We start from the raw sequence: 25332 nt of genomic DNA on the forward strand, positions 1-25332 counted from the left end.
ATATTTTAGAAGTATAATTAGTAGATAATTAAGAATTAATTAATTAAAATAATTATATTATAATATAAATAATTATAAATTAAGATTAAGATAACTAATTAGTTTAATTAAAATTAAAAAAAAATTAAAATTTAAAATGAGATTAAAGTGTGTAATCATTTTTCAAAAAAGGAAAGTGACATAGTACGTGGAACGGACAGAAACGACAACATGGACATGGTATCTGGGGACGGAGGGAGTATTATTTTGTGTTTTGTGTTTGATTTTTTTATTAAAATATGTTTCATAAAAAAATCGTATATTTTTTATTCAGAATTAATAATTATATATTAATTATATTGAAAAAAATTAAAAATTATGAAATATTTTGAAATGAAAATTTTGATTTGATACGAATTTGTATAAAGTTTAAGGATTTAACAGATAATATGAAAATTATATTGATTCCAATATATATATATATATATATATTTCACTCGGGGTCTGTTTGGTTGGATTTACAAGTCATGTTGATATTATACTTTCAATTTTTTATTTTATTTTTATAAGAATATATATTACATCATATTGACATCTATTCAAAATTCATTTAAAATATCTTATTTTTATCTCTATTATTAATAAACAAATGAATTTATATTTATTTCAAATTCTCTATTTATTTGCAAATTAATTTATGTAATTATAAATAAAATTTATATTTACTTATTTATATGTATTATATAAATTTTATTTTCTATAAAATATATTCATATTAATATATATTATATTAAAATATATTAATTACTAAAATAATTAAATACATATTTTTAAAATTTTTAATCATATATATTATATCATAAATAAAATATTAATTAAATAAATTTCTTCAAACTCAATAATCGAACCGGTAACCAAAACCACGTCGATTATTTGTTCACTAAGTTATAAAGTTTTCTATTTTTCTTTCCAATAATGTTTATATCACTTTAGATACTTTCATTATAAACATGAGTACACCAAAAATGTCACATTTTACACATGCTCAAATAATGTAAAGACAAATTATGCTTATATTATGTATACTTTTATTGAAATGTATAGAATTTTTTTTATATAAAAGTTGACATAATTCACCCATAATTCAATATACAAATATTTTCAACTTTTACATTCATATTTAATTATCATTTGATAATATATATATATATATATAAATAGACCTGTCAAAACGGGTTAGTGGTGCGGATTGACCTACAATCCACCATAATCCGCAAATAAGCGGTTTATTTGCGGGCCAACCCGCGGTGGGGCGGATCAAAATTTCATCAGTCCAACCCAACCCAATCCACCTGCGGACGGCGAACTAAGCGGACTAGCCCACATGCTTTTTAAAAATATTAAAAGAATATTAATATTATAAATATTTTCGTAATTAATATTTAAAAATTGCTAAAAATAATTTTATTATACAATTTAAATAATAAATATTAAAATTCTCAATTCTAAATATTATTTATTAGTGTATTTAAAAAAAAAATTAATAATAAGAAATATTTCATTTTAAAAATAAATCATAATTAATTTTATGAATTTGTAAAATTATAAAATAATAAAATGAAAGACGAACAAAACAAATGATGAAAAATCGAAACAAATAACAATGTCATGAATAACATAGTTAGAGAAGAAAAATAACCGTGTAGACAATATTGATAATTTATTTAAACTAATGATAATATAAATTTTATTTTATTCGTCTTAACTTATTTATAATGGTATATTTGTAATTTATAAAAAAATTAAAATATATTCTTATATTAATATTTGATTAGTTTTATTATAATTTTTTAACATGACAATAAAAAATGGTAAAAAAATACATTTAGTTAGACGAATGAGTACCAATTATTATATTTACTTGACCCGCGGGCTAACCCAACCTCAACCCGCGGCTCATGTGGGTTAGCCCATTTAGGCCCGCATTATAATGGGCTTAAAAAAATCACAACTAACCATCCTTAAAAATAAGATGGGACGGACCAACCCGACAGGCTCAACCCATTTTGAAGGCTCTAATATAAACCAATCAATTAATTGACTATTTGCATTTTTGTTTTTGTTTTTTTATTTTATAATCTTATCAACATATTTATTGCTACTTTCAAAGATTATATTTATTTATTTATTTATTTTAATGTAGATACTAGTATCAAACAATTATCCATAACATATAAAAAAAATTCTAGAATTTTTTTAAATATTTTCTCTTACAAATCACTGTGCGTGTATATATATATTGGAGTTACAATATTAATTTGATGTATTTTGTTAATGTGAAATATAAAATATTATCTGGATAATATAAAATTTTATATTAAATAATTAATTTCTTTGTGAAAAAGTACTATATATTATTTATATCATGTTACTGTATGTATAAATGTTAATACTTCATCCGTCTCATATTTATATATTTATTTATTTTTTATACGGAGTTTTAAAAATATTAGTATTATACTGTGATAAAATAAAAATAAAGGTAAAATAACTAAATTAATCTTATTAGTATGGTATGATATAAAGGTAATGACATTTGTATAATATATTGTAAATTGGAATTGTAGTATAATTACTAAAAAAAGAAATGGATACTTTGTTATGAGACGGACCAAAATAAAAAAATAGATAGATTACTAAATGACAGATGGGGTATTAAATTAAAAAATGATGTCAACAAAAAATAATTGAGGTAAACATATTCATTATTTATCTGTGATTTTGTTTGGTTTAAATACATCTGCTTTGTAAAAAAAAAGAAATAAATATATTTTTCGAAAAAATTAATATATTAAATATATTTATTATTTTTATATTATTTGCACAATTCTCTATAATTTATATAAAAAAAAATCCTTCGAACCAAAATACAAAACAAACAAACCCATGTTATTTTCATAGAAAAAACTTGTGTGAATTTTTTAATTAAAATATATTATTTTTTAAAAAAACAAAATATCTTACTATTGTTAAATCAATTCAGATCACTATTATACAAATTCAAACAAATCTATATACACATCAAATATTCTCTTCGTTACACCCAAAAATATTTATTTTGATATTTTCATCTTTCTTTCATAAATGTATATTTTTTATTATGGTAAATATATTTTTTATATTAATATTAAAATATTCTTAATTTTTACTTAAATAATAAATTATATCATCAAAATACAAATAACAAATTTGACAAAATATTATTAGACACCTTACATAACAATAAAATATTATGAATGTACCAATTTTTATAAATTAAAAAATAATAATATTTAATTTTTTTGGTGAAAATATATAAGATAATTTTGATATTTGTCTTTATACTTTGTAATGATAGTATCCTTGTAATATATGTAAAAAAATAGATGTATTTAATAATAGTGTGTAATTATTTTTACTATAAGATTGTATTTGGTATAGAAAAATGATGCCAGAGAAATGAACTTGTTTGTTTTAGTAGAGAAATGAAACTTGAAAAATAAATCATTTCTATTTCTTTATTTTCATTTCACACATATGTAGAGAGAAACGATGTTGTAGTATATTTTTTATTTTTTTTAAAATTTTTTTTGTACTATTTAATTTTTATAATTTTTTAAAAATTATACTATTATTTAAATTTTACAAAAATTGAATTTAATTTATTGTTAAAGTATTTAATTTTTACGATCTTTTTAAAAAATTGTACTAAAATATAATCTTAAAAAACATTGTATATAATTTATAATTTTTTTTTTTTAAAAAAAAAGTCACCAAAAATATTTTTTATTAATTCTCATTCGTTAAATTTTTTTTATCTGATTAATCATTTATTTTTGTTTGATCATGCACTGGATTCTTTGTTTTACTAAACAAGTGAATTATTTCTCATTTTCTATTCAATTCAATTTATCTCCAATTTCATTTTGTACTCTCGTCTCTTTGCAATTCTATTTTGTGTACCAAACATCCCCTAATAGAACAAAAAATATTTTTGAATGAAATAGACAAATAATAATAATAATAATAATAATAATAATAAATACTTTTAATTGAAACAAATAAAATTCTCCTTACATCAACTTGGTAAGTATATGTTTTCTCATTTCTGTTATTCTAAGACACAAAATATTTATTTCTTTACTTAAGTATATATAAATCCGCTATACATTACAAATACTTTCATCATTTATATTTATTTATATTAATATTCTCACATTAACTTTATGCATCACACAACTAAATAGTTTTTACATATTAAAAATATCACAAATTATCATTAAATACAATATTATCAAATTTTAAATAAAAAGTAAATATATATTTTTTTTAAGTAGATAGAGAGAGTATTATTTTTTAATTTATTATTAAAAAAAATAGATATATACATTTAATACTCCTTGCGTCACCTAAAAAAATGGTTTGATTATTTTTTACACTCTTCGTCTCATTTTAAAATATATTTTTTATTATTTTTGCGCGTCAAACTTTAAAATATTTATGTTTTATTTCAGATAAAGTAGTTTTACACTAATATTAAAATACTCTTAACTTATTATTACGCATACAATTATTTTATATAAAAAAAAAACTCAAATGGCAAAAATGTCAAAACTCTTATAACGCACTTCTACTAATTATTAAAACACTTTTATTTTTTAATCTATTGCAAAATCCGCTCATTTGAAATGGACAAGAAGAAATACTTTGTATAATAGAAAAAGTATAAAAGCAATATACTTCATCTGTCTGTCTCGTATATTATGTCATAGTTTCTATTTTTATCTATTTCATATTATGTTACTTTTTCTTTTTAAAATACATTACGTACTATAATTATATTTTTAAATTTATACTTTATATTTTTTCAAATACTAATTAATTTTATTAATATATTATTAATTATACTCAGTATTAAATTTCTGCCTCTACTGCAATTGTGACACTATATAAGAACATGAAATAATTTTTTACTAAAACTAACATAAAGATTTTTAAATGAAAAAATTTATGAAAAAAAAAAAGGAATCACAGTGATGAGACAGAAACCAGAAGCCCACCAAATACAATCAAATCATAAAAATATATATATATATATATATATTTCAAATTTCAGCAAATTATGGAAGGAAGGCCCCCTCCAACCACATACTTTTCAAATTTCAAAATTTTGAATAAAAACAAAACAATAATATATATATATATATATTTCAAATTTAAATTAAAGTTGGTGCATTCAACTGTACCATTGTATTTTTCCAACAATATTACCTCATATTACTATTATCCATTATCTTCAACATTCATTACAATTATTTGGTACAGTTTCTGTGTGGGTGGACCGACCTCACCAAACACAATTAAATTTATTATTTTCAATATCATCCAAACGAGAATTAATTTCATTTTTGGAACTTATTTTATTATCATATGATCAAACAATAAAACTCATGCTACTTTTAAAGTTTTCTATAATAAATATTTAAATATATAATCTTTAAAAGAAATTTCCATTTAAACAGAGCAAAAAATTTGAACAATCACCTAATGCATTACACAATTTTATTATTTTTATATTCTCTGCATAATTTTCTATACTTCAAATAAAAAAAAAATCATTTTCAACTATTTCACAAAACGAACCTTCTAACTAAAAAAAATAATAGTAAAATAAAATATTGTGGTTTTATTTTCATATTTATATAATTACCGCTAATGGACTTCAATATATTTTAATTCTAAATTTATATTACAAATCCTCTATAATTCTAAAGTTACCCATATAAATATACATTAATAACATTAAAATAATTCTCCATTCGTCCCTTAACAATCTATCCATTTTTTTCATTTTGGTCTGTCCCATAACAAAATATCTATTTTTTTAAAGTAATTGTACTACGTACCTAACATTACAAATAACCTTCCAATTTACAATATATTAGACAAATGTAATTACTTTTATATCATATAATACTAATATAGTTAATTTGGTCTTTTTACCTTTACTTCTACTTTATCCCAATATAATACTAATATTTTTAAGTGGGAGTATATTTTACCTTTTGTACCAAAAAATTTTGAAGAGATGAAAAATATGTATATATATAAAAATGTGAGTGCAAATATATACTTGTAATGTTATTTGGACCAAATATATTCGAATATTTTCTCCTTCACACCAAATGTAACAACAAACAAATAATATATATTACTAATTATGTATATAATCAATCATCACAACATACTTATGGGGAAAAAAATTCCAAAATTCATAAGATTATGAAATTAAATATATATAAATACCTTAACTTGTTCTTGAGATCCATCAGTCTCTTTGATTGAAACACATCTCCCATCTTCATTCAAATATATATATATATATATATAATTGTAATTGAAGAAATTAGAAATTATTGGGAAATGAAATGCAATAATAGAATTAAATATATATATATATATATATTGAATAATTCATGATTTGATGAAATTCGTACCTGGAAATGATTGTTGGGAATATACTTATGTAATTATTGAGAGCTGTTTTGGGCATCGCCGTCGTCTTCGCTGTTGTTGTCTGTATTTTGATTTTGATTCTGATTCTGATTCTGATTTTGATTTTGGTTTTGACGACGGTCGAGGTTGTCGGAATTCATCGTCAGTCCGCCGCCGCGGCTTCGCGAATACGCGTTCAGCGCCGCCAGCATTCCCAAATTAGATTCCGCCGCCGCCGGAGAGACGCCTAACCCTAAATTCTGCGACGGCGGCGGCGGCTGCATAAGGATTGATCCGAGCTGCAATGGATTGCCGGCGCCGGAGACGGCGCCGCCGGGGAATTCGATATTGGATCCAGAGTAATTGAATCTCGGCAGGAACTGTAGCGGCGTTTGCAGGGTGTTTCCGCCGCTGTTCGCGGCGGAGAACGGCCATACCTGAGGCGGCGCGTCGGATGGCTGCCCTGCCGACGCTGCCGGAGGTGTTTTCCCGGCGTCGGCGGCCGTCACCGGAAGCATCCAGAACGTGCTTCCGGTGGCGCCACTGGTAGGCGCCGGCGTCACCGCCCACATCGCGGTGGCGGGAATCACGTTGCTCGGTCTCATTAGACTCGCCGGAGATTGCCCCGCCGTCGATTTGAACTGCTTGTTCGCCGGCGGCGAGCTGGTGCCTTCGCCGGCGTCGCTGCCTTGTGAATTATTTGTACCTTCGTCTTTAAATAAATCCTCTCTGTATCTCTTCCGGAGGTAATTCGCCGCCGCCTCTCCGCCGGCGGCTGTTAGGGCCTCCGGCATCTGGGGCGGCGGCAGAAGCTGCGGCGGTGGCTGGTGGTGGAACCCTAACATTTGGGAGAAATTCTCCTCATAAGGATGGGTATGCGCCAATCCAATTGCGCTATGGAACGAATGCGGCGGCGCCTTCGACAGCGGCGCCGCGAGGGTGGCGGCGGCGCCGCTCCTAAGGGAGACGTTCAGGCTAGAGAAATTCGCCGGAATCGTCCCGGTTCCAGTGGCGGCGATAATCGCCGGCTCAGCTTGCTGCAGCAGCCACTCAATCGTCTCGCCGTCGGACTTATGCCCCAGCTCACGAGTCAGCTGAAAAACCCTAGCCGCGCACGCCGCCGGCATACGGATGCGCCGCCCCCGGCCGTCGACTTTCGTGTGGCGGTCTTTCGTCGGCCGTTTAACCACCGCCAGCTGCTGCTGTTCCGGTTGTACCTGGCGCTTCTGCTGTCGTACCTCCTTTTTACCCCCCTGTTCAATTAGGGTTTCCGATCCGGTCGCGATTGCCAGCGACGCGTCGACGATCTGCGGCGGCGCGTGTTTGGACGCGGTGGTTGATGTCGGCGAAGACGAGGAGGCGGTGGGTGTAAAGGGCGGCGATCGGACATGGAGGCGGTGGAGGAGATGTGGGTTATTGTAGTTGTACGGCTGTGCGGCGCTGCCGCCGCCGCCGGAGGATTGGGGAGGATTGGTTTGGGAAGAATCTGGAGTGAGGTCCATGTGGGGCAAAGAAGGAATTTTCTTTGGTGGTGGGTTCAATTTCAATTTCAATCTCAATTTCAACTTTGATGATATAATATTTTCTTGATTCAATAGCCCCCTTTCTCTCTCTCTCTCTCCTTTTTTCTCTTCTTGTTCTTGTTCTTGTTTTTAGAGTGAGAAAGTCTGTATCTATATATGTATATATATTTTATCTATATGAGTGTGAAAATGCGAGAGGGCCCTTCAAAATCTTGCAGAAAATTGGGTACCTAAACTGAGAGTTTGTGACTATTATGGGGTACTTCTCGGTTTTCCAATTGACTCTTGTCTTTATTTCACACTAATTTTTTGGCGGATCCCCGGAGCTCGGGTCCCCGTGGGTACTCTCCGCCATGTCGTTCTGTCTCCTTTTTGGGTCCCCGGAGCTTCCAAGAATGAGGTCAGCACTCTCGTGGGAAACGGGCTGTTCTTTTTACCAATTTTGATTTACTAACAAATTGTAATAATGTTATTAAAAAGTGTAATTTATAATTATATTTACCTTTTTTTTAAAAAAAAAAATTGTAATCAAATCGAATTATTCTTAGTATAAGATTTATTCAATTGTTTTTTAATTTATTTTTTTAAAGGAGTAGGTATAGATTAAATAGATGAGGAATCAAATTCGTCCCGCATTTTCGAAAATTTATACTACTCCCTCCGCCCTAATACAAGAGTCGTGTTTACCATTTTTGTCCGTTCCAAAACAATAGTCTCATTTTCATAAATAATCATATCACTATTAAACTATACTTATTTTTTCATTATTATTACACAATTGTCACTACTTTTTACACTAATACATTCACAAGGGCAAAAAAGTCTTTTACCCGTACTTTTACCCCCACTGTCAATATAATATTAATATTTCTTAAATTTTGTGTCAAACATAATCCAAACTATAGTTATAAGAGAGAGGGAGTGATATTTATGAAATGAATGTAATAATTTTATTCAACATATGTTTTTTATACTTTAATTTAATTTTTTTTTATTATTATTATGCACCTATGCAGCAGTATTATGTAAAAACAAATTTTTTTCTTCTTTTTTTTTATATATAAACATTTTTTTTATACTTAGGTATGAAAATATATGTTGGCAATATAAAAAAAAAAATATTTTGTATTAAATTGTTGAGTTTTGTAAATATATAAAATATTATATATAATATATCAATATATGTTTGTTGTATTTTTTAATAATATTTATAAAAAATTATTTAATAAAAAATCGGTAAGTGAACAAACCTATTGGTGAATTCTTTATTTTTATGAGTACAATATATATATATGAATAAATTTATAAAAGAATTTTTTTATTATTTAATTTGTTTTCTCATAATCATTATAAATTATTATTCAATCTTTTTCCCTTTTCTTAATGGAATTGTGGTGTCACAAATAAAAATTGATTTTGAGTGAGATTTGATTTTTTAAAAAAAAAAATCGTGAAATTAAATTATAAAATGTACGTAGAAGAAATAAAAATATAAAAATTTTATTTAACTATGATATTTACAACTACTTAGATTAATTACATTACACCTAGTCCGATAGAGTTAAAAATCACATTTCCCACCCTTTAAAATTACTTCATCCATCCGTTAAATTTATTCTCACTTTCATTTTTAGTCCGTCCGCTAAATTTATTATATTACTAATTTTGACAAAGTCAACAAATCAACATTTAATTATTACCCTTCATTCAATACTTATTTACAACAAATACCACTAACTTTATTACATTATATCTCTTCATTTAGTTTCATTTCTAATTAAATTTTCAACAATATCCTCAACCACCTATCATTTTTTCAATAAAATATTTATTTTTTTTAAACCCCTTGCTGGACCCATATGGGATATTTTTAGTGGAGTGATGGAGTATTTGAAAATTTAAAATTTTGATATTTTTATAGGGAATTGTTTATTATATACAATACACTTATTCTAAAATTGCATATGTTACACAATTAACTATATAAAATTGCATATTTTAATTATAATACTCCCTCCGTCCCAGATATCATGTCCACGTTGCCGTTTCTGTCCGTCCCATATACCATGTCACTTTTCTTTTTGGAAAATGATTACACACTTTAATCTCATTTTAAATTTTTAATTTTTTTTTAATTTTAATTAAACTAATTAGTTATCTTAATTTTAATTTATAATTATTTATATTATAGAATAATTATTTTCACTAATACATTTTTAATTATCTATTAATTATATCCCTCCTAAAATACCGTGTCTACGGTGTAGCAGACATGATATCTGAGACGAAGGGAGTATAATAATATTAGTAACATATATTCTTTTGATGTACAAATAAATATATATTTGTATCATTTAGTCAGATATTATCAGGTACTTTTTACGGAACAAATTGCAATAATTTTAAAAGGCCAATATGTATATTATTGAATTGCTGCAATTTTAAATTATAATCCAACTAATTTTAAAATATATTATATATATATATAACAGAGATAACACACCCAAATTATTGAAAAAACACATAATATAGAAAAAAATGAAATTTAACACTCACCATATATATGTACATATGCATCTGACAGCACACACGTACTGAGACAACACGCAGAAGGTCCAGGCGTCCGAGATCCCGAGCAGTCCACGTGAGTGGTCAGCACAATAAACGTTCTCCGGGATCTCAAACGCCCAGGAGCTTCTAAAAGTAAACTGTTGCCCGGCTAACAGGTCATGTCATAATTAATTTTGGTATTTATCTTATGCTGACACACATGATTATTTACTTATTATGAAATGAAGGATGAGAACTTTGTTATAATATGTGAAAATTAATATTTATAAATAAATAGATAAATATTCTCCTAACTAAATTTGCTTTCCTTATATAATAAATAAATAAATATATTTTCCTAATATAAGTATATCATAATGTAAGTCCAGAGTGGCAGATAGGTGAAGAGCATCTAGTTCAATCACTATAGGACAGCTCATCACAACTCAGCCCCACAATTGGTATTTATTTATTCATTTATTTTAAAAAAAAATTAATTAATTATTATTATTTTTTTTTTTTGAAGTAAGTATTTTAAATTTTAAAATTATAGTGTTTTTTAATTTGGGGATGCAAAATTTCCTAAAACACCAAAGTGCATTTGGGTTGGAGAAATATTACTAATTATTGGGAGACATGTAATATTATTGGGTAGGGATGTGTCATTTCATTACAGCCCATTTATTCAATAAATGCATTTTAATAAAACAGAACTTACCGAAAATCGCCTCCATGGACGCACCCACTGTCGTCGATTTGAAGTACGGTACAGAGAGTTGAAGAAGACGAAATGGAGATGACGCGCGAGGGAAGAATTTCGTTGAAGAATGCTATAAGATTGATGATTTGAAAACGAAAAATTCATATACGCCTGTAAATCTTTAAAATAAAAATTACTTTATTACCCCTGTGTAATCTAAACCGTTCATCATAATCTAATTATGATGAACGACTCGAATTGGATCAGCATGGTGCTGATGGACACCGGATCCGCCTCCATAATATATATATATATAGTAAGTATATAACTACCATTACACACTAAATATTTTAAATTAAAACTTATACAATGTTTTAAAACTTATATATAATTGTTATTTTATATTTCATTTTTTTTGGGCTAATTATGTTATTTTATTTAAAATATAATAATAAAGTAAAAAATAAAAAAAAATATTATAAACATAAATTTGAACGACTACAGAATCTATATTCAAACACTAAATAGTTACTACTTCGTTGGTTTTAAAATCTATATTTACTTATTTATTGGTTAGTTATAAAAAAAAATATTTTTTTTTTCTAGTGTATTTTTTTATAAAAAATAAAAAATAACAAGTATTACTTATTTTTATTAATACTCGAATATAACCCTTTGAATTTAATCTCCCCGTTTACCAAATATATATTTATTTTAATTGAAAATAAATTTTATTGAATATATTATTTATATTGGTTAATTATGAAATAAAATAATACTAGCATGTTGGAAAGTATATAACTTAGTTAATTAAGTAAAAGAAATTTTTTCGAAAAATCGAATGGGTAAATAGTTATGATGTTTTTGTAAATTAATATATAATATTGAATAATATAAATCAATAGTGTGTAATAATTATTTGCTAAGAATAAAATATTTATAGTGTTATATATAAGCGAAATAGAAAAATAGTTATAAATTTGATGAACGTATAAAATATATATTTGTAATGCAAAATTTTCAAATATTACTATTTAAATTCTACATTTTAAGAGAAAATATCTTATAAAAAATACTATTATTGTGCCGAATATACGGGTGTCGATTCGTATTTTTGGATTGTATTCGTGTCGGGTTAAGCTACGGGGATAACAAAAAGTTGTCAATTCGAATTCAACCCAAACTCAAAATTTGACCCTAAACACTAAACCCGAATACGACACTAATTTTTTCGAGTCAGGTTCAGGTTGACCTAATTAGTTATTGATCACCGACACCAGAACAAACTGACACGAACCTACATAAATTAAATTTTCCTAAAAGGAATTAATTTTAATTTAATTTGTTTATATTATTTTATATTTAATATAATATATATTATAAATTAAAATAATAAATAATAATAATTTCAAGTAAATCCGAAATTTGAAATCCAACCTGATTTTTAAATTTCAAATTATCAATTCTATTCGAAACCGATCCAAACATGCCATAAATTTTTTCTGTTTCGGTCAGATAGATCCGATTTTTTGCAAACCCAAAATATTAAGTCCGAACTTTAAAACCCAAATAATTTATTTATTTATTTTTCAAATTTTTATTAAAGAAACGAACCATTATTCTTCATGTCGTAGGCCATGAATCGTAAAATGACTGTTTTGCCCTCTCATCTGGAAAGTATAAAGGCGCTTTGATCATCCACTCTAGTCTATATAGAAATTTAACATAAATAAACTTAGCCTATATATAAATCAACAGCCAGGTAGTTTTCAACCTGGGCCCACTTTTTATTTAAAAAATAAAAAATAAAATTGTACAGACAATAATCAGATTAAATAAATAATTCTGACACGGCAACCAACCCCACATCGTATCGGATAATAACAATTATTTACCAGGAAAAAAAACTATTTATTATTATTATTTTTTTAATGTCTCAAACACTTTGCAACGTTTCTAAAATAAAAAATAATTAATTATACTTATCTTTATTCCACACTTTACATTCAAATAAAAAAAATAAAATATACATTTTTATCTGTCACATCACCTAATTTCTAAATTATCCTACTTAAAACTATCCGTAAAAAAACTTGTGCCAAAAACAAATATTGCATATTGTTTAGGACGGAGAGAGTAACAGTTTACGCTCAAAAATAGTTATTGTACAAGCATATACTCTCTATATCCATTTTGCTTTTAACCGAAGATTAAGATTTTATATATATGTAATAAAATCATATAATATTAATATTAAAATAAAAATAATATAAAAAATAAAAATCTTAACATTTTAATATTTAATTCAAAATTATTTGTATTAGAAAATGAATGATGGATTCCTACATCATAAAATATATAATAATATGAACACATCTCTGTATCATACTCCCCTCCCTATTATGTACTTTCATTTGTTCACTGGAAATATATATATATTATTTATTTAAATACAAAAATAAAAATTATATTTTTAATAAATGTAATTTAACTATACATTAAAGCTACTTTTAAATTTATATTTATTTATATCAATATAATTACATCAAATGAATGTAAAAAAATTACACAAATAAATAATTTTTGTATGGAGGGAAGAAGTAATATATTATTTTTTCATTTAGAAAAACTTATTTATCTTTTATAATAAAAATCTTACGTTTATACCAAAATAGTGGTTAAAACAAATTTATTCATTTTGATGAGATCTAGGTTTGTTTGATTAGTATTTTTTGGTGGAACAGAGTCTTCATAATATAATATAAATATAAATATTTTATTCATTAAAAAAAAAAAATTTAATATAAAATATTAATTTTTATACTTAACATAAAAAGGAATCCATCCTAAATTTATCTTGTCATTGTTCGTACATACATTTGGAGTCTCTCTTTTCCTCAACATGGCAACAAATAATTTGATGTCATGCAAGATTTTGGATATCACTTTTAAAGTTTTAAACTCTCTACGTCCCAGTATAATATTTTTGTTTACCATTTTTGTCCTTACCAGTATAAAACTATCTTTACTTTTTATTATTATTACAGAATTGCCACTACTTTTTACACTAATACATTCACAATAGCAAAAATATGCTTTATCTATATTTTTTACACATTATCAATATAATATCAATATTCTTTAAATTTTTTGCCGAATACAGGATAGACTATAATTCTAGGACGGAGGGAGTATTATATTATTCATAAACAAAGCGCTAATATTGTTTACCGTTGAGTTTTGTATTTTGTATATATATATATATATATATTTTAACTTAGGAAATCTTAAAATAAAATATTGTTGAATGTAAATATTTTGTGTTAAATATTGGGTATGTTTATTTGAAATTAGGATTTAATTTGTTTTCATTCTCTTTATTTTTTTTTAATATAAAATATATTGCTTTCTTTTGTAAAATATTAATATTCAAACAATTATTCAAACAAAAATAAAACTAAATAATAATAATAATAATAACTTTGTATTTGAATGAATGTATTTTTTTTTTATATTAGAAAATAGAAATTATATCGATAATATAAAAATTAATATTTTGTATGGTTCATAATTATGTATATTTATTGTATTTTTAATAATATTTATAAAAAATTGTGTCAATAAAACCCGTTAGATATTAAACACACCATTTGTAATATTGTTCAACGGATAAGCTACTTTTATATATATATATATATATATATATATAAAAGATAGTTAGGATCCTCGTTAGAACAAATAAAAAATAATTTGATATTACAAATCATGTACTACTTTTTATTTGAAAACATGTGTTGTCAATTCATAATTATAAAGTGTGTTGTAGGGACATATATCTTGTGGTGTGATCACTGATAAAATGTCTTGTGTAAACTAGTCTCATGTATTATTAGTTTGTATTCTATTTATATTACTCTCTCCAACAATCTATTCATTTTTCTATTTTGATTTGTCTCGTAACAAATATCAATTTCTTTTTTTTTTTTAGTAATTGTACAATCTACCTAACATTACAAATATCCTTCCAATTTACAATATATTACACAAATGTCATTAACTTTATATATCATACAATACTAATAGGGTTAATTTAATCTTTTTACCTTTATTTCTACTTTATCCTAATATAATTATAATATTTTTAAAACTCTGTGCAAAACACAAATGAATATATAGATATGAGACGGATGGAATAGAATATATCAATACAAATCTTTTACATACTGCCTATTAATATTCTAGGTATTGTCGTGGTTTGTTTATATGTATATATCAAAATATTTTAAAAATAATATTTCTTCTGTCAATAAAAATTACATTCATTTTCTTTATTTGCATGCCATAAAAAATATATCTGTTTAATTTTTTTCATAAAAAATTATAATATTTTTTTACCAATTTTAACCGCTTTTCTACTTTTCTTACTCTAAACTTGAATCATGATTAATGTTTTTAAATAAGGTTGAAATATTATTGTTGTATATATATACATTAAAAAAATAATAATAATAATAATCATTTTTATTCAAACTCGATCATGCTGTAGGTGAGAGTCAACATAATTGTTATTCAATTTTTGTACAGAATCATGGCTGCATTCAATGATATAAAGTCTCTATCTAACTTATTTATTTTTTTATTTTTTTATTATATATATATATATATATATATAAATTATTAAATGCAAAAAGTCTTTGCTATAACCATAAATTATTTTAAATGGCCAAATTAAAAACAATGATCTTGATTTGATTAATTCCACTTAGGATGACGTGCTTTCAGTGTCAACAAATAATCCAAACTCATAATTAAGTGGATAAGTAACTTACAAATTCATACAAGATAAGAGATAAGCTAAAAAATTCACATACTTGCTAAACTATGTATTTATAATTCTTATATATATATATATTGAATAAAATAATAACAACAATAGCATGATCTCAAATAAAATCCGAAATGAACGAATCTTTGCACTATAACAGGTGTTTTTATTTATTAATTTATTATTTTAAGAAATCGTGATAGTTGTATAATGAAAAATTTGTGACCAAATTTGAAAACAACATGTACACTTCATCTTAAGAATTTTTTAAAAAAATAATTATTCAACTACCGTGATTCTAAATAAAAATATGATAATAAAATATTACTTCCTCCGTGTCACTTTCTTTTTTTTTAAATAATTACACACTTTAATCTCATTTTAAACTTTTTAATTTTAATTAAACTAATTAGTTATCTTAATATTAATTTATAATTATTTATATTTTAAAATAATTATTTTCACTAATACATTCTTAATTATCTACTAATTACACCCCTCCTAAAATACCGTGTCTACAATGTAACAGACACGGTACGTGGACGGAGGCGTATTTAAATGGTATAAAGCAAATTTTAATATCCAATATAAATTTCATACGTAAACAACATTTCCTAAATACCTCTAGAGCATGTTAAAAAACATATATCCAACTTCGATCATATAAGTAGTTTTTATTGAAAATTATTATGTAACATACATAGTAAATTATAAAAGCAACACGTGTTCTAGCGTAGATGAATGAAACGATAGCTATAAATAATTGCTTATACTATGGAGTAGAATTTAGTACGGTATTAAATATAATGATGTATAAAAATATTTTTCCCCCCTCCCTGTCCCAATTTTTTTGTCCACATTATTAGAAATAAAAATTTAGATAATAATTAAATAATTTAATTAAAATTTAAAAAAATATAAATTATATAATTTATAATATGATTAAAATATATAATTATATTTTTAATAAAAAAACGAACAAATTACATGGGAGATACTGAAATAGAAAAAATAAAAATTTTATATGGAAAAGAGGGAGCAGTTTATTCACAATACTACAAGAAAAGATAGAAATTATGTGTGTTTCTTTATCAAATGTTTTCTAATATCTACTATTTGAATTTTGTGTTAATTTTTTTTTTTTTTTATTCTCACAAAATGTTCAATCAAATGGAGTATTTATTTAATCCCAAATCTAATTCAAAATTCTGAAACCCAAAGAAACACACAAGTATTATAGACTTTTGTAAGTTTTTTGTTTTTAATTTTTGAAAATCGTTAAAATATTCAAGAAGTTGTGATTGGGCGAAGTATTTATTTACTACTTTTAAATATTTTATGAAAAAAAATATTTCATCAATCTGAGTCATATGTATAACAATTTGGTCATTTTTATCTATCCAACAAATGTATCCGTTTCCTGTTCTTAGTAAAAACACTTCGTACTTTAATAAAAACTACTCCCACCGTCCCCACGTATCATGTCCACATTGTCGTTTCTGTCCGTCCCACATTTTACGTCACTTTCATTTTTTGAAAAATGATTACACATTTTAATCTATTTTAAACTTTTTAATTATAATTTTTTTTTTAATTTACCCACACATCCCTGAGACGGAGGGAGTATATTCTTATACTTTACACAATATTACAAACTATATCATTAAAATATAAATGAATTTGAAGGTAAAATTATATTTTTATTTTTCTAGTGAGCTATTATCTACAAAATACTAATATATTAAATTCACATATATCACTCAAACGGAAGGATAGTATTTTATTAAAAAATATGAGTAAATATTTTTATTTTGAAATGACGTAAAACATAAAAGAATAAACACAATTGTGTTTATTAATTTTCAAATAATCATTAACACGTAGATGAAATGAAATTCACACACCCTATACTACCTTCATCCTAAAATTTATTCAAGAAAAAAACAAAAGAATGTATAAGAATTGCTAGAACTTAGTATATAAAATTCAATAGGGTGTGTTTGTTTGGGGGGATTGGATTTAATTTTCACTATTTATCCTATTTTTTTCCTCCAAAAATATCAAATCAAATACCTATTTTTTATTTTTTATATTATACTACTAAAAATCAATTTTACATTCAAAACATCACATCAACACCTATTTATATCACATCATACAACTGTTCAAATTCAAAATTTTTACTATTCAAATTCCAACTCAAAATTCAAACCTCCAGACAAACACACCGAGTAATCCCATTAAGGAAAAATTAAATGAAATAAAAAACTAAAACAGAAAAGTTGGGGCAGAGAAGAATAAAAGACTAATAACAAAGTGTAAAAACAAGAGCAGCTGTGCCATAATTCAGAAAGCAAAATAATGCAATGGTACTAGTGATGTCAGAAATTTATGATTAGAAGCGAGGGCGAGGCCCCCACATGACCTTTACCCTTTTCAAGTAAAAAATCAGTTTTTGACTTGTCAGAAATTTTATGCAGTCAATTATTACCCATAATAATTAAATACTACTCCACTAAGATAGAGTTTGTTTAGATATGAATTTTTGAAAGTGTTTATAAATTTAAGAGTTTAAAGAAAAGTAAAAAATTAATTCTTATCAATTTGATGTTTTTGTAAGAGAAAAAATAGATTTGATAATTATATTTTTTGAAAAATAAATAATTTAGAATGAAAATGTGTATGTAACCAGAACGTTACCTCAATTGATTCTCTGTCTTACTTGCTTTTACACTTACTCGCCTCTCCTAATCAATTTGATTCTCAGCGCTGCATAGACCAACGCTAAATATAATAAATAACCAAATTGAGAACATATTTGTTATTCAGCTTGAATTTGAAGTTACTTTCTAAAAATTTGATCAAATCTAAAAATTGTATGCATATTTTAGTGAGAATCTAGGAGTAACTAGATGAAAAATAGTTCATGAGATCATACCATTTCTCTGAAAGCTTTTCGAACGAATTATATTATATAATGTTAAAATTGGTTAATTAGAGCACAAGTTTATCTGCAGAAAAAGTATTTTTAGGCAATTTGTCGAACACTACGAAAGCAAGTTTCGATAACCTCCACAGAAACCGTAACGCATTAATCAACGAAATATACCATCTACCATAGCAATAATTCATGACGAAATTAAAAAAGGTACAGATTGCAGAGTAAACTTACCGAATGAATCGCCGACGGTAAAAAAAAGGTGAAAAAAGTGAGGAGATTCTGCGATGAAAGGCTTTAGCGCTGCTGTACCTTCTCTATACTGGTTGGAGAAAGTTTGATGTGTCGCTGTCGCATCAATGGCGCCTGTTTCTTCAATTGGACCACTGTCCGATCTGCTGCCGTCTCGTACACTTCCCTTTTCTTCAAAATTATACATACACACAAATATATATATATATATATAATATAACCGCTTATTTCTCTAATAGTTAGATTTTGGGCTTATAATAAATGGGCTTGACAATTTTTTATTGGGCCCAAACATTATATAGAGGCCCAATAATTTGGCCCATTAAAAGAGAAACGGCCTTTTTCCTTTTTTTATTTTTTTTTTTATTTTTTTTTATTTTTTAAACAGAACATAAGGTCGCAGCTATGCAGCCATGGCTGAAAGTCTGAATTAGGCGGCTGAGGGTGTGCGACGGCTCATTGATAAATTGTGTTCGCCGCTAATAAAACGACGGAGAACAGTGGTTATTCTCAATTACCGAAGGCTATCGGGAAGTTTTGAAGATATTGTTTGTTATTTATTCGTTGTGTTGTTGATTTCTTGTATGAAACCCTAGCCCCAATTTTGTTAACATTGGCGAGTGTTTGGAGATGATTCGTGAGAGTCACATGGAGACTCACTTTGGTCACAATCCGTTCGATAGACGCCCCATTACCAAATCCAAGGCTCCCGCCGTTAAGTGGGTCAAAGAATGGTAAACCCCCTCACCCTTTTTCTGCCGTTATTTAGCGCAGGGTATCTGATAGGTTGATTTGGGACCTGTGGTTGGGTGTCGAATAGTTTGATCGATCATGAATTGAGTTGGGAAATTATTGTGGGTTTTGAATTTGTGAAGTGTTTGAATATTGTGTCCTTTTTATGCTATTTGTGTTGAATTGATGCGTGTTCTTCACATTGTTCATCTAGTTGAAGTAATTTGGAATACTGTTGAAGGTTTTAATAGAGAAGTGATATTAGTTAGTTCTTTTTTGGGAGAAAAGTGTGTGTTTGTGTTTCGATTTTGTTTACACACTATCACTTATTTTTCAATAAAAAGTATCATATGCAAGATTTTTTATCCATTACAAACCTCACATTACAAAGGTATTTTTCATTAGAAATTTTCAATTCAAAACACCAGCAAACAAACCCTTAAATTTTGTCATATGTATGGAGTATATTGTAAGAGGAATATACAGTTAGAGGTTGTACTTGGTCTTTATAAATTATTGTAAATTTCATCTAGGTTAAAATGGCCAAGGTTATTTACGAGCCTACAAATTTCGGTGTTTGGATGAACAAATGAAAGTAGCTAATTTAAAGATATTCTAACATGGATTGTCTTTGCGCAAACGTATTTGTTTTCTTTGTGTAATTGGCTCACCAAATTGTTGATCGTCTCTTGTAGGGTGCAGCAGGATGTCATTGCAACTGGCGGGAAATGCTATGTTTTGAAATGGGTTAATGGTTAGTACCTATCATATCATTCCTTTCTTTCGAGGCTTTTGCAGCTGATGGTTTGTCCCAATTTATATTGCTTAATCATTTGATTTATGTCACCTCATTCATTGGCTTCTAATTAAACTCGTAATTTAGATTTTCTGCCTGCATTGTAGAAATTCTTGTATGATCAAAATGCTGGTTTTGTGCTCTCAGATTGCATAAGATAAGCCACATTAGCTAAGCCGGAATTTATGATGTATTACTGATTTTTAACATATTCCATTATGAAAGATTGAAACACTCATGCATAGTCAAAACTACATCTAATTTGGAGAATATTACCTTGCCACATCAGAAGTATACTCGAACCCGTAAAGAATGCTAGCTTAAGAACTGAACTTGTCAATTTGATCTCCGTTGGTCACTACCAATTGCATTCTTCAATTTGCTTTCCCTACCAATTCGTTTTCTTGTTATTTTATTATTTCAAATATGAAATAAGAGCTCCTAGATGTTAATCTTGACAGGAAAAATTTTTGTTATGCTTTTCAGAGGCCACATTGAAGGCAATGAAAGAGAAAACCAAAGAGCCGCAGCAGATGGAACCCGAGCCTGAACCAACTACAGAAGTTCTTTTCCTATGCAGCTACGAAGGCTGTGGAAAGACATTCATCGATGCAAGTGCATTAAGGAAGCATTCTCACATCCATGGGGAGAAACAATATGTTTGCCATTATGAGAATTGTGGGAAGGTATGGATTTTTCTGCTTGCTCTCGTGTAATCCTATCTTCTAAAATTTAGCTTGACCATATGAGTTTGTTACTTCATACGTGTTTTTGCTCTTCAATGAAAAACTCATAAATTTTTGTTATCTTGCTTGCAGAAATTTTTGGATAGTTCGAAACTGAAGAGGCATTTCTTAATTCACACCGGAGAGAGAGACTTTGTGTGCCCTCATGAAGGGTGTGGTAAGGTGAGTAAACTAGGGAAACTCATGCCGTCTATTGCTCGCATTAAAGCCATGAATCTAGAAGCTGCTCGACCCATAATCCACCAACATGTTTGTGCCGCTTCTATGATCTTAATCTTGTCCTATTATTTCTTTCAATATCGAAAGATGCGATTGTTTCTCCGTGGAAAGGTGTTGTCGAGCAGCATGTTAGTCTGTATTCTTGCTTTCCAGTTTACTACCCTTCGCTCGGATCTTTAAACTCGATTTTGCGCAGGCATTTTCGCTCGACTTCAATCTGAGGTCGCATATGAAAACACATTCCCAGGAGAATTATCACATTTGCCCCTACCCCGAGTGTGGGAAGCGATACGCCCACGAGTACAAGCTGAAGAATCACATCGCTTCTCACCACGAGAAGGTTCGACACATTCTCCATTTTTGTCGTTCTTGCAATCTTATGTTATGTTTTCTTATTTCGTCCACCGGTGCAGATCATGGACACTGTCAAGTACACTCCCCCGCCCGAAAAACCAGTAAAGGCTCCAAAAGCATCCACAAGCGCCACGGGTCCTGCATCAGCCGAGCGGCCGTATGCATGTCCATACGATGGATGCGAGAAAGCCTACATCCACGAATACAAACTCAATCTCCATCTCCGGAGAGAGCACCAGGGCCACTTTCCGGAAGAGAATGCAAAGAATGCTCAGGCTAACGGCAATGAGATGGACGAAGGGAGTGATATCGATGCGTATGCAGGAAAACGAAGCAACAGCAAGGCTCAGAAGAGCAGGGCAAAGCCGAGCGCGAAACCGCCTCCGGCTAAACACCGTAAGGCGGCGGCTATGGTGGCTCCTCCGGCTGCCATAAACATTGTGAAGAAAACATGGCCGAGTAAAGGGATGTACGAGGATGAAGACAGCGAGGAAACAGAGGAGGAGCGGGACAACATTGGAGATGGCTGGAGATTTCCAGACAACAACAATAACAACATCAATGAGGATGATGACGAGGAGACTGAATATGAGGACTAAAACTTAATGGTTTGTAGACTAAGTTTCTGATAAAAATTTATCATGCATATTTTGGCATTACAATGTGCTGTGTGTTAAAAAGACAAATATATATGAAAAAAAAATACAAAAAAAACCAAAGATTTTGTGAAACATTTTTGATCTACATTTGTAGATATAGTTGGTAATGGTGTGTGTAAAATGACAGAAATTCATAAATGCGTAAATGTGCGCACAACATAATAACACAAATAGGCCATCAAAATTGAGAAAACATGAAATAAAAAGATATCCAATGTTTAAGGCAAGAAAACACCAAATGTAAAAGATTCGATTTTTCATGTCTTTTCTAGGAAAACTCTGCTGCCTATGCAGAATTCAGAGGCAATGGGAGAACCTCTAGTAGTTTGGAATCCATCTAATGAGACTTGACATACTCTTGCACTATGTGAAGTCCTTCGCTTTCTTCGCCATAGTCCTGCAAAAGATAACATTATGGAAGCACTGGTTAGTTCGTATGAAAATATAATGAGAAAGTTTCAGATGGGCAGATATGGAATGTTTGTAGCTTACCTTGACGACCACACATGAGCAGCCGACGACCTTCCTTGCCTTTCCTTCAGAATCAATTTTACAAAGCTGAATAAAGAGAAGAGAGAAAAACAAGATTAGTTTAACTATAAAACAGCTGTATTAAAAGAGTGATGAAAGTAGAGAACATGTTGATAATATTCAGGATGCATGCATTGGAGGAAGAAACCATCAGAGAGATTGGATTATAGCATCAAGATGGACGACATAAGGTGTCTCAGACGACCGTCGTGAGAAATTTAAACCCATAATCATCATCTGGCTTCGCAAGCTATGGTTCCTATATAACATGTTTCTAACTAGCTATCAATTTTTAACAGCATAACATATAGGAATGCAATACATTTGTATGTTTCCTCCTTTGATGTTCAGGTAGATACGGGAAGAACTATCCGAATTCAACTGAAGGAATAAAATAATATAGGGTGCTGCATTCATCTCTGAGGCATAGTGTGAAGTGCCAAAGAGCCAAACTTCAGCCCCGCAAGCCTAATATAGACTACCATTGCAGCAAAATTATGCTTAGGTAAGAAAAGGGGAGTGGAAGTTACTTACCCCAGCCCATTCTCCAAGGGTTTTAGCACTAGGAACCGTGATCAAGCTGACATTATGGTCAGCGCATAGTGCTTTCACCAGTTTAACATAGTCTGCCTGGTCACAGTCCTCTGCCAAAACACAAAGCTGAGCCGCATGCTTCTCAATAACCTTAGCAGATTCATGGAGTCCACGAGCAAGGCCACTATGAGCCCTGGATTTCCTCAGAACCAGCTGCAATGCAGTCATGATGTCCATAGGCTCTCCAAGGGCGGGCGCTGGGGCATCAGCAACGGGGACAGGGGCATCCTCTCTGAATGTGAGGAAACGAAACAATTTAGACAAACATATGAAATAACAGAGAAAAACAAAGATAGCATGAATAATATAGAATTCATTTTTCCACTTTTACAGATATTCACATGTTAACTTGAAAACAAATTGTGGTGCTGCTCAGTGGAACACATCTAGGTTAACTGTATAATGTTGAGAGCAGCTATAATAATAATTAAAGATTGGGTATGTACTCACCAAAACTGATAATCAAGCAAAACAGATTTGAAATAAACGTTTGACAAACTAAGCAAACATGAATCTTTTCAAGTATCCTAACTTATACATTAATCAAATCAAATAAATCAATTAAAACCCATGAAAAATGCACCAGTAAAAATTATTTAGAATAAAATCACTATTGTACAGAGTTGCGGGCTTTAATGAAATTAAAATAGATTCAAACATTCAAATGCAGTAGTACTAGCAAGCATGAAATATACAATCATAAAAATATATACGTTGTTATAACAAGGTATGAACTTTTGTTGTGTAACAAACAAGATAATCATAAAACGAACTGTACTGCCTTATTTCATTGCAAGCAAGATGAAAAATAGCATCTTCATACCAAGTTGGGAGAAATTTCATGACATTAACGAGCAAAATGGTTACGAAAATTTCCAATTACCCTGACATTTTTCTTGTTGATTTTCGAACCTCCGGAGCTTATAACCTGTGACCACGATGAAAACAAAACAACGCGTTTAAGAAAATTAACCAAAAAACGAGAAGTTGCCAAACATAAATAATAATAACAAAAAAATTCAATTTCATTTTGAATCACAAAACCGATTATCAAAATCAAGTGCATTCAGATATAGCAAAGCTGAAAACCAGTAAAGTTCGAAGCATCCGACCGCGCGAATAAAATCGTAAAACAAATGCAGCACAACGAATTATTGAATGCAGAGTGATCGAAATACCGAGATCTCTGCAAATCGGAGGTGCGGCGGCGCTACTGAGCAGAGCGGCTGATACAATGGATTTAGAGCTAAATGCGAAGGCCGTGAGATTTATACCAGTGTGGTGCGACCGTAAACCCTACCCTAATGTTCATTTACTAAAATACCCTGGATTGTCCAAATTACCGAAATGCCCCAAGATGTGGAAAAATTATATTTGGGCCTAATCAGGATAGGATCTAA

The 25332-nt window shown here is 28.7% G+C and overlaps 3 protein-coding genes, 1 long non-coding RNA gene and 1 other non-coding gene across 5 annotated transcripts; 1 reads left to right on the plus strand and 4 right to left on the minus strand.

Annotated features, from left to right (window-relative positions):
- Nucleotides 1-6206: 6206 nt before the first annotated feature.
- LOC127262051 (transcription factor TCP8-like) lies at nucleotides 6207-8439 on the minus strand. Its single transcript, XM_051290553.1, has 2 exons — nucleotides 6516-8439; nucleotides 6207-6377 (listed from the first exon to the last, which is right to left on the minus strand). The coding sequence occupies exon 1, from the start codon at nucleotides 8013-8015 to the stop codon at nucleotides 6549-6551; it is 1467 nt and encodes a 488-aa protein (XP_051146510.1). The 5' UTR covers nucleotides 8016-8439; the 3' UTR covers nucleotides 6207-6377; nucleotides 6516-6548.
- Nucleotides 8440-12184: 3745 nt separating this feature from the next.
- Nucleotides 12185-19468, minus strand: LOC127262062 (uncharacterized). The gene is made up of 3 exons (XR_007841057.1): nucleotides 19284-19468; nucleotides 18812-18880; nucleotides 12185-12994 (listed from the first exon to the last, which is right to left on the minus strand). It is a non-coding gene; the product is annotated as an uncharacterized LOC127262062 (long non-coding RNA).
- Nucleotides 19469-19700: 232 nt separating this feature from the next.
- On the plus strand, nucleotides 19701-22879 carry LOC127262055 (zinc finger transcription factor YY1). The gene is made up of 6 exons (XM_051290557.1): nucleotides 19701-20035; nucleotides 20729-20787; nucleotides 21316-21515; nucleotides 21648-21737; nucleotides 21991-22134; nucleotides 22208-22879. Exons 1-6 carry the CDS (start codon nucleotides 19932-19934, stop codon nucleotides 22745-22747), a joined length of 1137 nt encoding a protein of 378 aa, XP_051146514.1. The 5' UTR covers nucleotides 19701-19931; the 3' UTR covers nucleotides 22748-22879.
- Nucleotides 22880-22969: 90 nt separating this feature from the next.
- Nucleotides 22970-25220, minus strand: LOC127262060 (40S ribosomal protein S12-like). Its single transcript, XM_051290563.1, has 5 exons — nucleotides 25111-25220; nucleotides 24816-24860; nucleotides 23873-24164; nucleotides 23300-23365; nucleotides 22970-23204 (listed from the first exon to the last, which is right to left on the minus strand). The coding sequence occupies exons 2-5, from the start codon at nucleotides 24821-24823 to the stop codon at nucleotides 23145-23147; spliced, it is 426 nt and encodes a 141-aa protein (XP_051146520.1). The 5' UTR covers nucleotides 24824-24860; nucleotides 25111-25220; the 3' UTR covers nucleotides 22970-23144.
- LOC127262707 (small nucleolar RNA Z161/Z228) lies at nucleotides 23484-23582 on the minus strand. Its single transcript, XR_007841224.1, has one exon. It is a non-coding gene; the product is annotated as a small nucleolar RNA Z161/Z228 (small nucleolar RNA).
- Nucleotides 25221-25332: the final 112 nt, after the last annotated feature.

Source organism: Andrographis paniculata, unplaced genomic scaffold, assembly GCF_009805555.1.
Source record: "Andrographis paniculata isolate CXL003 unplaced genomic scaffold, ASM980555v1 Contig65END, whole genome shotgun sequence".
Classification (NCBI taxonomy): domain Eukaryota; kingdom Viridiplantae; phylum Streptophyta; class Magnoliopsida; order Lamiales; family Acanthaceae; genus Andrographis; species Andrographis paniculata.